Genomic DNA, 16,191 nt, shown 5'->3' with positions numbered 1-16,191 from the left:
TAAGTAGAAAAAGAGGGCATCTGACCTTTTGTTACTAATCTGTGACAGGTGCAACCTATTTTCTTCCAAACAGTGTTAATTTACATGTGCAAATCATCCTTTGAAATGTCTATTCTGTGTAACAACCACAGGGGAATTGATCATGTCATGAATAGTGTAATGGGTAGCTGAGAGAGATAATTACTGATATTTCAGCGCATTCGTGACTGCAAGTTAGTCTTTTAAGTGCATTTTTGTTTTCACAGCTTATTGCAAGAGCTAAGTAAGTTATTCATTGCCGGCCAAAAACAAAAGTGTCTGTAAAAGTTTGTATATAAGAGACACCACATTGTTACAAATTAGTTTCCTTTACCATTTCTGGCAAACTCATTACAAAGTAATCGTGGCCTGTGTTGAAGTGCACTTCCTCTGGGACCAATAACTGTAAATAAGCAGGGCTGCAAGCTGGCTGATAAGTTGTTGTTCTGAAGATAAGAGTCCTTTTTAGCAGTGTATTTGACCTTTTCTTTTATATTGCCTGAGGCTTGTCTAAGACCCTCAAGGACTATTTTTTCATTTAAAAGTTCTCTGTAGAAAAGCACAATGGTTATTTTAAGACGATTTTAAGATTGTTTAATGTATCTAAATTTTTTTTTGCATTTTTATGGTTATTGTTTTGGCACATATAGAAATTCCAATTAGCATTTCATTGAAATAGGATTTTGTTTTTTAAGACATACACTCTTTCTGATTTGTTTTACTTTCATATTTTATGATGTGCTGAGAATATATTGAAAGATAACAAACAGTATTTTTCTCCCTGTTTATATATATAATTCTCAATGACATCCACTTTTATGTTATTATTTTATAATTGTGCATGAAATAAAACAGTAGATAGACAGTTAATGTGAATGTGAGCAGCAACTGATGAATGAATAATGCTAAAAGTCAGCTTCTATGATTTTTGTAATAACATTAATATGATGTTGGAAGAATTATCCTTCTGGGTTCAGTTCCAAGTGGGGAAAAAGACACTGGAAACATGGAAGCTGTTTGGAAAGATGGTTTAATGGTGGACAGGACCACATGGCTTGGAGCTCCAAAGAAGGAAGCTCGCATGCTTCAAGATGAAGGAAAAGAGAAGGAAGGGCTGAGATACTGAGAGTGCCTGGTTTTATACCCTCTGTTGAGTTTTGAATTTGAGCTTGTATTCTGATTGGATCTCAGACTCCCATGGGGCCATGCAGGGGCAACTCTGTAGGCTTTCCTGAGTTCCAGGCTTGGTTGAGCCTTGCTGGATGATGATGTAATGAAAAGGGCTTTGGACAATTGCTATAGCTTTACTTGGAGATCTTTGTTATGTAAAATATTCTGGCCCAGGCCTTAATGGCCCACCCATTAACAAAGGTGGGGGGTGAGCTTCTACTTCTGAGTTTCTACTCTTTTTAGGGGAAATATTCTGTCTTTTTAGTATTTCCTAGGATATTTCAATTTTCTAGGAGAGGGGTGGGTGCTAACTTCCTACAATGCCTTGTGAATGTAAATAATAGTTGAATACAAATATTTAGTTGTTGAATACTTAGAAACCTTTAAAATAATAGCTTTTATTATATTAGAAACTGAAGACATTTTATTTACTTCTCTGAAGCATATATTTAAAAAAACAATACTTTTTAGGCGCATTCACGTATGTATCTCAAGATTGCATGGATGATTCTAATAGCTTTATTGTGGTCTCATTATTACTAAAATGTGAAAATAAATGAAGACAATTTTTTTATAAAGTCTATTTAAGTTTCATATATTTAAAACATTTAAAAAGAAACAAACAAACATATAAACAAATATATATACATATATACATTTTGCAGCAGGTATTGAGCATTGGTTACATTTTTCTTTTTTTTCTTTTACCCCATAACATTGACATGATCTACCTTGTTAGAATACCTTCCTCATTTTTTTAATGTTTTAATTTCACAGAATACTTTATAATTAAACGCACGTCCTTCATAATTTCATAATTTACTCAGTTATCAAATGTTGCTTTTTCTTTAACCATTCGTACCAACAGTTCCAAACTTTGTAGTATTCACTATCTTTGTTGTTTTTTAGTAATTTGGTTAGGCTGTTCATCTCTGCACACTCGTGAATTTTTTTAATGACCATTTCCTCTGAAGGGACAATAGACAGTTTCCAATTTTGCGCATAACTTATTCTGGCTGCTGTTATAATATGCAAAATTAAATATTGAATTTTTTTTTTCTATTTTTGAGTCTATCATACCCAGCAAAAAGGTTTCGGGTTCAAGTTTTACTTCTTGTTTAGTTATATTTAGAATCCAATTTTTGATATTTTTCCAAAACTTCTGAGCATATGGAGATGTCCACCACATATGGAAGTATGTTCCCTGGGCACAGTTACACTTCCAGCAGTTTGAGGGGGAGGTTTGGGAACATCTTAGCCAGTCTCGCGGGTGGCAAGTGCCAATGATACACCATTTTATAGAGATTCTCTTTGTATAAGGCTGACATAGTTAGTTTGTAATTTATTTCCCAAATATGTTCCCACTTGTCTAATTCAATACTGTGGCCCACATTTTTTGCCCAAATTATCATACACTCCTTGATTGTTTCTTCTTTTAATTTATAATCCAATAGATATTTATATATTTTACTAATCAGCTTCCTTTCTTCTCCATGCCAAATTTTATCTAATTCTTGGTAGGTCATGTTAAAACCAAATTGTTCTTTTATCTTTTTTGTAATGCGTTTGTATCTGCGCATAGGGCCACCATGCTATCTCTTTTCCTTGAATTTGTATTTGATTCCTACCCTTTAACTCTCCGGTTTGATGTAATAGATCTTTATATCTTACAATATTATCAAAATCTAAAATGGATGTGTAACTGCCTCCATTGTAGATAACTACAGTGGGACCTAACAGTAATGTACTTTTTTATCTTTTCCCAAATATTTAGTAACACGCTCCTTATATAATACCTTTGAAAGTACAAGTGGTGTTTACTCTTTCCATCCCACATATATCCAAGTTGGAGATCAAAGCCCTCTAATGTTAAGATTCTTTTATTTATCAAATTAACCCAGTCTTTAAGCCAGGTTGCTATCGCAGCATAGTAGTATGTTTTGAAATCTGGAAGACCAAAGCCTCCTTTCTTTCTATCATCCTGTAATAATTTATATTTTATTCTGGGTTTTTTCCCTTGCCATATAAATTTGGATATATGTTTATTTAGTTCTTCAAAAAAGCTTTTTTCAGCTTGATTGGCATCGTCTGAAATAAGAACAACAATTTTGGCAAAATATTCATTTTTACTATTGCAATATGGCCTAATAAAGATATTTGTAATTTAGCCCAATTATCTAAGTCTTTAAATATTTGGATTGTTAATTTATCATAATTATCTTTTTTAATTGATGAGCACCTAGCTGTCAGCCATATCCCCAGATATTTTACTTTATTTACCACCTGTATCCCTAATCTCTTTGTTAGTTCTTCTTTTTGTTCATTTGTACAATTTTTTGTTATCACTTTTGTTTTTTCTTTATTAATTTTTAACCCTGCCACCTTTCCATATTGTTCTATTTCTTTCATCAAGATAGGTGTCATTTCCAGGGGATCTTCTACTATAAAGGCCATGTCATCAGCAAATGCTTGAAGTTTGTACTCCTCTTTTTTAACTTTTAACCCCCCGATCTCTTGATTTTGTCGGATTTGTACCAGTAGTGTCTCTTCTGCTAATATATAAAGTAGGGGAGCCAAGGGGCATCCTTGTCTTACACCCTTATTTATCCTTATATTATCTGTGTTTTCTCCATTTATTAATATTTTTGCAGTTTGGGGGTATTATATATTGTTTTAATGAATCCTAAAAAAATTTCACCAAATTTCATGCCTGTCAGTTGTTTAATAAGAAAATTCCAATTCAAATTGTCAAACGCCTTCTGAGCGTCTAAAAACATCAGTGCCATTGTTTTAGTTGTGTGTACTTCATAGAATTCTAAAACATCCATAAGTATTCTTGTATTTGTCTTCATTTGTCTATATGGCAGAAACCCATTCTGGTCAGTATGAATAATCCTACTTAATATTTTCTTTAATCTTTCTACCAATATTGTGGCCAAAATCTTGTAATTTATGTTTAAAAGTGACGTTGGCCTATAATTTTGAATTTTTTGTGGATCTGATTGCTCTTTGTGAATAAGGGTTATATATGCTTCGGTCCATGACTTTGGTATATTAGCACTATCCAAGGCTTCATTATATAGGTCTGTCATTAATTCCTCCAATAGCTCTTGAAACTCCTTTTTTAATTCAGATGGAATTCCATCTGGGCCAGGGGTTTTATTTAGTTTTTGGGCTCCAATTGCCTTTCTAATTTCTTCTGTGGATATTTTATTATTTAAAATACATTTCTCTTCATCCATAATTTCCGGTAAAAAAATTTCCTTCAAATATTGGTTAATAAGTTCTTCTGGTACTTCTTCTTGATTGTATAGATTTGTAAAAAAGTCCTTGGCAATATCTTTCTTTTCCTTAGCCTGAGTACATACTTTCCCTTCTTGGTCTTGGAGAGCTACAATCGTTCTTTTTCCTTGTTCTTTTTTTATTTTATGGGCTAACCATCTCCCTGGATTATTTGCATTTTCAAAATAATTTTGTTTTACTAATTTAACTTTTCGGGCCAGGTCTTCCTGCATACTTAAATTTATCTTATGTTTTACCAAATCTATTTCTTTACTAGTGTTTTGATTATTCAGATCAATTTGTCTACTTACTTCTAAATTTTTAAGTTTCTCTCTCCACACATTTTGTTGTTGCCTTTTTTCTTTATTCTTTTTAATACTATAGCCAATAGTTAAACCTCTCACATAAGCTTTTGTTGTATCCCAGAGGTTTTGAAGGGACATATGCTCTCTCTTATTTATTTCAAGAAATATTTTCAGTTCTTTTCTCACCATTTCAATATATTTGTTATCTTTTAATATACTATTATTAAATATCCATCTTCCAATCATTCTCTTTTCTTTCCACTTAATTTGAATAGGGTTATGATCAGCCCATACATTTGGCAAAATCTCTATATTTTCAATGTTTTCCATTAAGCCAGGGTCCATCCAAATCTGATCTATTCTAGACCAAGAGTGATGGGGATTGGAAAAGAAAGTATATTGCTTTTTAGTTGGATATAGTTCTCTCCACACATCTTTCAAATTTAATTCCCTCACCATGTTATTAAAAGAAGATGGGAATAGTCTCCTTTTATTTTTATTTTGGAATTTTTATAGTCTTTGTCCTTGTCTGAAACAGCATTTAAATCTCCTACAACCCATACATTTGTATATTCAGTTTCTACTATCTTGTGATGTAGTTTATTATAAAATTCTTTTTGATTTACATTCGGGGCTTATACTGTAACTAACGAAGTCTTTTTCTGATTTAATATTATTTCTATAAATAACATTCTTCCATCATCATCCTTATATACTTGTTTGTGTTGCAGCCAATCTTTTATATATACTACGATACCCCTTTTCCTTTGATTTGAAAGAGCCCAATACATTTTTTCCCAAATTAGTATCCTTTAGGAGGTCTGCCTGTTTATCTATGATGTGTACTTCTTGTATACTGTTATGTCTGCATTTTGTTTTTTAAGTTTTTCAAATGACTGTTTTCTATTTAATGTTGAGTTTAAACCATAGATATTAACTGAAAATAAGGTGATTTCTCTGTTCGTGTTACTGTCTGTGTAGAGCATTTTTTGTTTCTTTCCTTGTTCTGGGTTCTCTTGTACTTGGTCTGTTGTCCTCATCTTCTCTAAGTTTCTGAAATTCTGACTGTGGTGCAAGTTCTTTCTCTTCGGAGAGTTGTTCTTCCTGACTTCTTGTATTTAAATCTTCTCCACTTTCACGTTCTTCCTCAGGTCCCAGATATTGTTCGCGAAATTGATACACTTTCTCTATTGTATCAATTTTATATTTTTTATCCTGCCATGCTACTAGGAGCCCTTCTGGGGTGAGCCATCTGAATGATATACCATTCTTAATTAACTGAGATGACGAAAACTGGTAACCCCTTCTTTGCTCCCTAACTCTCTTAGATATTTGCTTCAACGTTACCATTTCATGATCTTTATATATCAGTGGCTCGTCTCTGGTCTTGCCGTATAGCTTATCTCATGTTGTCTTTCTCGCGAATCTGATGTGGATTTCTCGGCATAATCTGTGTCTTCGGATGTAATGGGTATATACTCTGTAGATGTCATCGATGTCATTCTCAATTTCCTGTTTGTCTTTCTGTAGGGCTGTTGCTATCAAATTCGCCATTATTTCATGTAAATCTTCCTTTTTATCTTCAACAACATTCTGAAATCTCAAATAAATTGATGCTTTTTCTAATTCTATATGCACCACGGAATCCCGAAGTTCACAATATAAGACTTTCCAATTTTGTTCCGATTCCTCTAACCTCTTTTCCACCACCTCAGTTCTTGCCTTACTGTGTTTAATTTTTGTTCATTTTTTGTCATTGTCTCCTGCATCTTTCCGATTTTGCTATCCAAATTTTGTATCTCGTTCTTCACTCCTATTTCCGTTCTCATTTCTAATTTCATGTCTTCGTGATTCCTCGCTATCAGTTCATGGATTTTTACCATCATTTCCTGAATCATGGCAAGTGTTGACTGTACTGCCTGCAAACTTTGGGCAGAACTTGTCTTTTCCGCCAGTAACATTGCGTCAATCGATCTCTGTCCCAGAGGTGAAAATGTCGCTGTTGTAGGTTTCTTCCCTGATTTTACATTTGTAGTTATTGTTGCCATTTTAACTATTTGTAGAAGCTCTCTCCAATCCACCATCAACTATCATAGTAGAGTTATATTGTCTTCTCCTTTAAATACAGTATATGTATTTATACATATATTGTTAACTAAGAGTTTTCTATTATAGATGGTCCCAGACAGATCTTATTTCTATTTCTTAACTGGTCAAATATTCTAAGGTTTAGAGAGTTAGATATTAATCCAATATATATTTAGTTAATCCACTATAAATACAAGTAAATAGATACCAGTATGCTTAACCAGAAAACACCAAACCTATATAATCACGTAATTAATGTAAATAGTTAAAGCACCCAGCTCATTAATATATTTAAATATATGAATTTATCTATTTCCTTAAGGATATATATTTAATCAAAGTAAGTAAGTCTAATTTCTTTTTTCCCCCCTTAGGTTTCTTATATAGTACTTTTAAACAAAAATTGATTGGTATAATTTATCAGTAAAACAATAAGATGAAAATAATAATACTATATAATTATTCTTTGACCATCTAATTCATATGCTTATAGAATCACTTTCCAGCAATTATTCAATTAATCCAAAAAGTTCAATCAGTAGTAAGCAATATTCTGTATAGAAATTTCTAGTATATTTACCTCTATCAAATTAGTTTTCTACCAACGTCACTTAAATAGGTTTGCATCTTACCAATATCTATTAGATGAGATCCAGAGATTTTTTTTTGTTAATTGTCTTACAACAACCCTTAATTCAAAATGTCCTCGTTCCAAGTTGCACAGTCACTTTCTCCGTTTGTGTATTTTCTAGTTGCTCTTTTGTTCTTTTATTCCCGCACAGTCACAGTTTCACTTATGAACCTTAAATAAATCTTTCTTATTTTGTTGTCAGGATTGTCTATTAATATTTATCAAATTAAACTTTCTTTTCCCCAGTCCTTTCTTCCAATCTTTCAATGCGTCAAAAGTTCATTCCCAAGTTTTACACTCTTAATTGTCCTTTCATTTTCCTATACCACTTAATCACTTTCACTTCTTTTTCTTTCTTTCCCCACTTCTCAAATAAACGGACAGTAAGGTTCTCTAATTCACTCCTCCACTCGCAAAGCAAATGTTGTTATCTCACCCTTCGTTTCCTCAGGTTTCACGATTCCATTAGTCAGCATAAATCTCTGCTGTTGTTTCAGTCAACGCTCCTGTCAAAAACTCCGCCGCTTCACCACACCACTCAGTTCGGAGCTTCCTTTACAGTATACACTAATATTCTGAAAATCTTCTTTAAATACGCCTTTCCAGTGCTTAGCCTGCTGTTTCCCTCCTTTCGCTTCTTTTAATCGTCTGGGCTGCTGCGTCTCTGGTTCCGATCGTCACTGTTGTCATGATCTCCCTCTTCTACCGTTGGTTTTTAGGGGATTCTTCTTCCAGTCTCCGGGATTGCAGCATCTCCCCAAGACCTCCATATCTTCCCCTTTCTTTTGCCTACCCCTCTGGGCTCCAACGCTCCAGAAAGCCACCAACTAGCGAAAATCGGAATCTTTCAGAGCGGTGATCCGCTCCTCAGCTCTGCACCGACACAGCACCCAACAGGAAGTCCAAATGAAAACAAAAAATTAAATCCCAGTATAAGCTGAAGAGTGTTTCTTTTAAAAATCATTTTAAAACTGCCATAATCAACTTTGTGATTATGCAGGTATCTATCAATTTTGACCAGGGTTGTACAATCCATTTGAATTTAAAACATTTCTGCTACTGACTATTTTAAAAGCATTTCAACTTTGAAATTGGCCTTTTTAGAGCTTAAAAGGGACTTCTGTATTGATCAGAACAACCCATTTCAAATTCAAAATAGAGCATTTAATGCTTAAAATATTTCAGACTGAACATCTTCTGTAGATCCCCATTTTTTGAATGCTGTATTATTGCTACGAAAGAGGAAAAACAGTATTATATAATTGAAATCATTGCAGATATTAAGTGAATCATGTGGTCGTTAAGCAAATCTGGCTTCCCCCCATTGACTTTGCTTAAGCCAGACGGGAAGATTACAAATAGTAATCACATGATCCCGGAACAGTGCAACCGTCATAAATACTCACCAGTTGCTAACTGCCCCAATTTGATCACATGACCATGGGGAAGCTGCAACAGTTGTAAGTGTGAAAATCGATAAGTCACTTTTTAAAGCTGTGTTTTAACTTTCAATGGGTCATTAAATGAATAATTGTAACTCAAGGAGTACCTTTATAGAGAATTATTAGTTGACTTTCTCTCCCATTCATAACATTCTATATATGACATTGGATAACTGATTAACAGAAGATCAATCTAGAAGTAGCAAAGGAATGAAAAGGGGATTACTAGAGTTCCAAGGAAATTGTAATAAAATCAGAAGTTTTAGAAAAAAGGAACTGTGCAATCATTAAACTTGTCTGACTAACACTGGAAAGCTCCATAAGTAAAGTTATGGCTTATGGAACAGGGCAGTTTGCTGTTTTTTGCTTACTTTCTCATCCTGTTTTTTTTTCCTTTTGAAGTCAGTTTTCTCCACCTAATCTCTATTATATTGAAATATTGGACCAATTCTTAAGCAGGTTATAAAGCATTTCCCATTTTAATTTATTTCCAAGCACTCTAAAACTTAATGTGGCATCTTTATTTTTTTTTGTTATTATTATACATAGAACTATATGGACTCACATCTGCCAGTTTTTTAATTGTTGTTGTCCTTCATACCTATTGACTTCTTCTCAAGGACCTAGGATGCCACACTGTTTCATCGTAGTATATGTGAGGATCCAAGCAGTATGGCCTTTTCAACTGCCTGATGAAATTTTGTCAAGGTGCAGATTTTCTGTGCCATCCAAGATTTTTTTACACAGTTAAATCTGGTGTGTTATGAGCCAAGGATACAGAATACATTGGTCTGAGTAGTCCTCTCTTGCCTTTTATTTTATGAATGACATATTTATTTATGAAAGAATGTCCTTTGTTAAAAAAAAATGAACCAGTAACAACTTCTGATTGGCACTTTTCTGCTAAAGAAACCACAGGAAATGCCTTTTTGTTCCAAATACAAAACTGCTGGACAGCTATAGTGATAAAGGGAATTACTGCCCTAAAATGAGAAACACTTTACTGTATATTTTAGAAAATGAAATGTGCTTATATGGTCAGCTAGTACAATGGTCCCCAACCTTTCCAGCTTGGCTGCCTGGTGCAAGGGAGGATATGAGTAGCAGGTGCATTTTTGTGCACACAATTCTATTCCATTCACGCAAATGGAGCTTTGCATGTGAGTGGACAGTGCTTACGCTTGTACGTGAAGCTCCACTCACGCAAGCAGAGGTCATTTGAGTGGATGGTACACTTGTGCTCTTGTGCAAGTGAAGGACGCTTTTGTGTGAAGCTCCATTTGTGCGAATGGAGCTTTGCGCATGCACGCTTGCCCATTTCTCCTGTGGCCCAGTTTCGAACAGGCTGCAGCCCAATAGTGGGCCATGGTCTGGGGGTTGGGAACCCCTTAGCTAATATATTTGGGATAGCATACAATTTTATTAAGTCTTGGTGATTTAATCATGATATTGCCATAGAGAGATTTTGTGGAAACCATAACCTCACAATTTGTTTTCCAAATGTTTCTAGGGAACCTTGGACGTGTTGACCATATTACTGAATTTGAATATGATCTTTTCATCAGACCAGACACATGTAATCCACGTTTTCGAGTCTGGTTCAACTTCTCAGTTGAAAATGTAAAAGAATGTCAGGTAAGCACCATTTATGTTGAAGATTTAGGTGTATTATTGTTGAAGAAATTATTTGTAAACTAGGAAAGTACTTTGCTGGGTGTTTAACACTGTGTTGAAGTGTATTTGTTTAATCAGATTGTACATATTAAGTTGAGAAAAGTTTTTTGCTTCATACGATTGTCTGGATTACTTTGGCAGCCTAAAAAAATACTTGAAAGCCTAAAATATCACTATTATTTGCTTATTGTTCATAGTTTCTTATAAAGCAGTTTCTTAATCTTGATCCTTCTGTTTGCTTATCATTTATTACCTAGGAGGAAAAAAATGCTTCTGTTGAATGTTTATTCTTTATTACACTTCAAAAGGATTTGGATATGTACTTTGCATATTCTTTTAATTAGTTTTTGTCTTTTTGTCAATTTTTTTCCTTTTTTACACAAAGCATGTAGAATGTAATGAATTTGAAATCTTTTTTATCCTGCTTTATTGACTTTGGATTTTAAAATTTAGCATTCATATTTCATTAGAGCGTCCAAACAACCATTTAGCTATAGATGGAGCACAGTCTTCCATATACAGGTAGTCCTTGACTTGCAACCATTCACTTACCATTCATTCACTGACTGTTCGAAATTATAACAGCTCTGAAAAAGGTGACTTATGACCATTTTTCACACTTACAACCATTGCAGCATCCCCATGGTCACATGATTGAAATTTGGATGCTTGGCAACTGATTCCTGTTTATGACGGTTGCATTGTCCCCAGGTCACATGATCATCTTTTGCGGCCTTCTGACAAGCAAAGTCAATGGAGAGCTAGATTCACTTAAAGCCATGTTACTAGCTGAACAACTGCAGTGATTTACTTAAGAAGTGTGGCAAAAAAGATTGTAAAACCGGGCAAAACTCAATAAATGTCTCTTAGGATGGGCTCAATTGTGGTCGTAAGTCAAGGAATACCTGTATCTTCCTCCAAATAGTGTATTTCCAGATGGTTTCCCCCCTCTTTTTACACTATTTGATGCTAAGTATTTATCTTGACGTTTTAAAAAATAAGATATTAGGAAAGAAGATTATTTGTAGCTCAGGGTTGAAAAGAGGGTCCTTGGTGCTCTGTGAGCAGCCCTCAAATATTGGAACACGGCTATCATGTCATCCTTAGTCCTTCTTTTCACTAGACTAGACATACTCAATTCCTGCAACCATTCCCATTTTAGTCTCCAGGCTCCTAATCATCTTCTGTTGCATTTGAATATATTTTCCAAGGCCTTCACAGCTACTCTATCAAGTGCTAGTTTGTGGCATATTTGCTAACTGCTTGTTCCTTTGCTGTGGTTGGTTGATCCCGAAAGGCTATCCACCACTTTGATATCTTCATTGTCAATTTAAGGTGGGTTTTCTACTTATTGTTATTAGCGTGGTCTTCTTTATTTTTCAGTGTAACCCCATCTAACAAATTAATTTAAAAGGCTGAATCATTCTGCTTACCATCCATTGGCTTTTAAGTACCTGATATACCACATTTAAAAGTAAGATTAACACTATTATAACCTTCAGCAAACAGAATATTAGTTAGGGGTAAAAAAAATACAAACGCAAGAAAAATCCGTACAACGCTATTTTTACCCAAGTTTATAATAAATTGTGATTGTGACATATGTTCATGTATGCATGTTGATAGTCAATATTAGAAACCACACTCCAGAGAAGTGGAGGGCAAAGCAATAAAATAAATATAGACCAAATAAATAAATATTATTTTAATATTTAGTGATTAAAGGGATTTGTTTTATAGCAAGTATGCCAGTCTCTATTTCTGTCTTACAATATATGTAAACCATTTCACATACTATAATATATTGTATGATTATCCTATCAATGTTAGAAGGAAAAAAATCAAAACCAATGATGGTATAGGATTGGTTCCATTTTTCTGTTTGGGGCCTTAGTCGATAATGATCAGACTATACAGCTAAAAAATGAAAGAGAACTTGCCTCCTTGACACTGAGATATGGAGAGATATAGTATATATTCAGAATTCACAGGATATTTGTTTTGCTGGTTGTATATATATATATAAAATAATGGTTTCTCTATTAGTTTGATTTGTGAACTTTGTAATGTATCTTCATTTAATCTTTTTTTCATCTTTAAAATTTCCGGTAAGACAACTTGTATCTGAATGTAATGAGGCTTTAACAGTACCTTGGGAATCCATAGATACTGTACTCTAGATATATTAAAGAAATATTTCAAATCATTGCATTAATATGTATATGTTTTACATTAATTGTATAATAAGAACCATAGATGTTTCTTTATACTGAACATATTATAAAAATAGTTAAAATGATTTATTTAAGATTATTAAATATCGTATATTTTGTTCAAAATCCTCTATTTTCAGCTTGCAATACAATTTATGCCATACCTGTTTAAAAGCCATATGTGTGTGTGTGTGTGTGTAGACATATGCACATGTGTGTGTATATGTATGTGTGCATATATATCATTTTAACAACATTATCACTAGCACGAAGAGGACCACAGATGCCTCACTGTGTGCTTTAAATAACTTGATCTAAGTTAATATAATGTTCATAGTTATGTTAGATACATTGTTAGCAATATGGCATAAAGAATGCAAATACCACATTTTTTATCTGTCATAAAAATCTGTATGTCAATTTCAGTTTTTGTTTAAACATAAGGATTTTAGTGATCTGACTATTAATGAAGTACTCAGTTTTGATGATACGGTTTTATTTTATATTATATCATCATATATTATTATCAAATAATATTATTCATATTATTTCACATACTAAAACTACATAAATAAGTGTGTGGATGTCTGTGTGTATTGTATGTATGTGTGTACACACACAATATAGTTTCTTATTTTTAAAATAATTACAATCTCCTATTTTAAAGCATACTAAATTTATTGCTTTTTTTTAGAAAAAGGGAAATAATACGTTCAAATATGTTACTGCCATAACAAATTTTTGTCTACAGAATAGAATTAATATGAATTGATATAGATAAGATTGTGTTAAATTTATATGCTTAATTGTTAATATTTGTAAGAACATCAGTTGCCAATTTGTTAGAACAATAACAAGTAAATCAAGGGAGGTACTAATACCACTCTATAAAGCCTTAGTAAGACCATACCTAAAGTACTGCATCAGTGGTGGGATTCAAAATTTTTTACTACCGGTTCTGTGGGCATGGCTTATTTGGTGGGCATGGCTTGGTGGTCACATGACTGGGTGGGCGTGGCTTGGTGGCCATGTGACTAGGATAGTCATGTGACTAGGTGGCCATGTGACTGGTTGGGTGTGGCCAACTCAATGTTACTCATGTCAAGGGGTGCCTCGCGTGGCCCCTCCCCTCCCAGCCATTCCTTGTCACACCCAGCCTCAATGTATCTATAGTTCTGTAAAAATATTCACCTTTTTTTGACTTTATTATCTATCTGAGCAGGGGGCTGGACTAGAGGACCTCCATAGTCCCTTTCAACTCTGTTAAACGCACCTGTATTTATGCTCTGGACTATTGACATGTAAACCCTGAAAAATACCTGGGCAAAAGAAAGGCAGTAAAATCACTTTAGGTGTAGGGACAGTGAAAAATATTAATATATGATAAATAATGGAACAATTAAAAATAATAGCACAGAGTATTCTCTCTCCCCCTCCTTCTTTTTTTCTTTCTCTCTCTCTTTCTTTCTCCCCTTCCTCTTTTTTCTCTCTTTCTCTCCCTTCCTCTTTCTTTCTTGCTCTTTCCTTCTTGCCCTTCCTTCCTCTTTTTTTCTTTCTTTCTTCCTATTTTTCTTTCTTTCTTTTTTCCTCTTTATTTCTTTCTCTCCCTTCTTCTTTCTTTCTTGCTCTTTCTTCCTTTCTTGCTCCCTTCTTGCCCTCCCTCCCTCCCTCCCTCCCTCCCTCCCTCCCTCCCTCCTTCCTTCCTTCCTTCCTTCCTTCCTTCCTTCCTTCCTTCCTTCCTTCCTTCCTTCCTTCCTTCCTTCCTTCCTTCCTTCCCTTCCTTGTCTCTATCTCACACACACACACATCTTTTCTGGGAAAAACTTATGTGCAGCGAGCGGCAGGACAATGAAGAAAGCAGCAGCCCCGGAACATCCATCGCCCTCCCTTTTGAAGCACACGGGCAGTGGCGGGCGGTGGCGGTGGTAGGTAGGTGCACCCCGAAAGGGAGGGGGAAAGCAAAGGCTTTCCCTTTGCTTTTCCTCTGCTTTCCCTGCTCTGCTGGGCTGGGAGGGCGGCGGACGCGCCCTGAAAGGGAGGAGAAAGCAAAACCTTTCCCTTCACTCTTCCTCCGCTTTCCCTGCTCTGCTGGGCTGGGAGGGTGGTGGATGTGCCCGGAAAGGGAGGGAGAAAGCAAAACCCTTCCCTTCGCTCTTCCTCCGCTTTCCCTGCTCTGCTGGGCTGGGAGGGCGGTGGACGCACCACAAAAGAGAGGGGAAAAGCAAAACCTTTCCCTTCACTTTTCCTCTGCTTTCCCTGCTCTGCTGGGCTGGGAGGGTGGAGGACGCGCCCCGAAAGGGAGAGGGAAAGCAAAACCTTTCCCTTTGCTTTTCCTCCACTTTCCCTGCTCTGCTGAGCTTTCCCTTCACTTTTCCTCCACTTTCCCTGCTCTGCTGGGCTGGGAGGGTAGCGGACGTGCCCCTAAAGGGAGGCCAGGAAATCCTGGGGCTGCTTCCCATAGCTGCGCTGCCACCACCACTGCCCCCCCGCCCTCTGGACTAGCCCGGCACGGAAAGGCCCTGTGCAGTGGGCAAAGGCCTAGTGCGACTCACAGGCTTACCTGTGAGCAGGGCAGGCAGATCAGGTCTGCTCAGTTGGGGCGCAGGCACAACGTGGGGAAGTCAGGTTAGACAAGTCACAAGGGCCCAGCATGCCACAAGGAAGGGAGGAGTGACTGGGCAGGGCGAGTGGCGGGCGGGCGAGCAGCGTGAGCGAGCATCAGGTGGGTGGGGCAACTGAGCGACCAGCGACTGGAGAACCGGTTCAGGGGCGTGGCTAGCCAGAAGTTACTAACAGTTCCGCGGCCCATGCCTAATCACCGCTACAGGTTCTCCAGAACCCGTGTGAACCAGTTGAATACCACCTCTGTACTGCATCCAATTTTGTTCACCACATTATAAAAAAGATGTTGAGACTCTAGAAAAATTACAGAGAAGAGCAACCAGGATGATTAGGGGACTGGAGACTAAAACATATGAAAAACGGTTACAGGAACTGGGCATGGCTAGTCTAGTGAAGAGAAGGACCAGGGAGACATGATAGCAGTCTTCCAATATTTGAGGGGCTGCCACAGAGAAGAAGAGATCAAGCTATTTTCTAATGCGCCTGCAGGCCAGACAAGGAATAATGGATGGACACTGAACAAAGAGAGATTTAAGCTGGAAATAAGGAGAAACTTTCTGACAGTGACAACAATCAACCAATGGAACAGCTTGCCCTCGGAAGTTGTGGGAGTGCCATCACTTGAGACTTTCAAGAAGAGATTGGATTGCCATTTGTCAGAAATGGTGTAGGGTCTCCCACTTGGGCGGGGGGTTGGATTAGATGACCTACAAGATCCCTTCCAATTCTGATTATCTGTTATCTAT

The 16,191-nt window shown here is 36.0% G+C and overlaps 1 protein-coding gene across 2 annotated transcripts in view; it reads left to right on the top strand.

Moving 5' to 3' along the window:
* BEND5 (BEN domain containing 5) overlaps positions 1–16,191 on the top strand; it is a 904,791-nt gene that overhangs the window by 33,981 nt on the left and 854,619 nt on the right. For both annotated transcript variants that reach the window (XM_087960250.1, XM_026665827.2), the window contains exon 3: positions 10,447–10,571. In XM_087960250.1, the coding sequence (XP_087816376.1) occupies positions 10,447–10,571 (125 nt within the window). The remainder of the gene's footprint in view (positions 1–10,446; positions 10,572–16,191) is intronic.

The sequence above is a fragment of the Notechis scutatus genome, chromosome 3 (genome assembly GCF_049901735.1).
Source record: "Notechis scutatus isolate UNSWTSFEM ecotype Mainland chromosome 3, rNotScu1.2, whole genome shotgun sequence".
Taxonomy (NCBI): Eukaryota; Metazoa; Chordata; class Lepidosauria; order Squamata; family Elapidae; genus Notechis; species Notechis scutatus.
The sequence above is the reverse complement of the archived record's forward strand: the minus strand, read 5'-3'. Positions and strand labels throughout refer to the sequence as shown.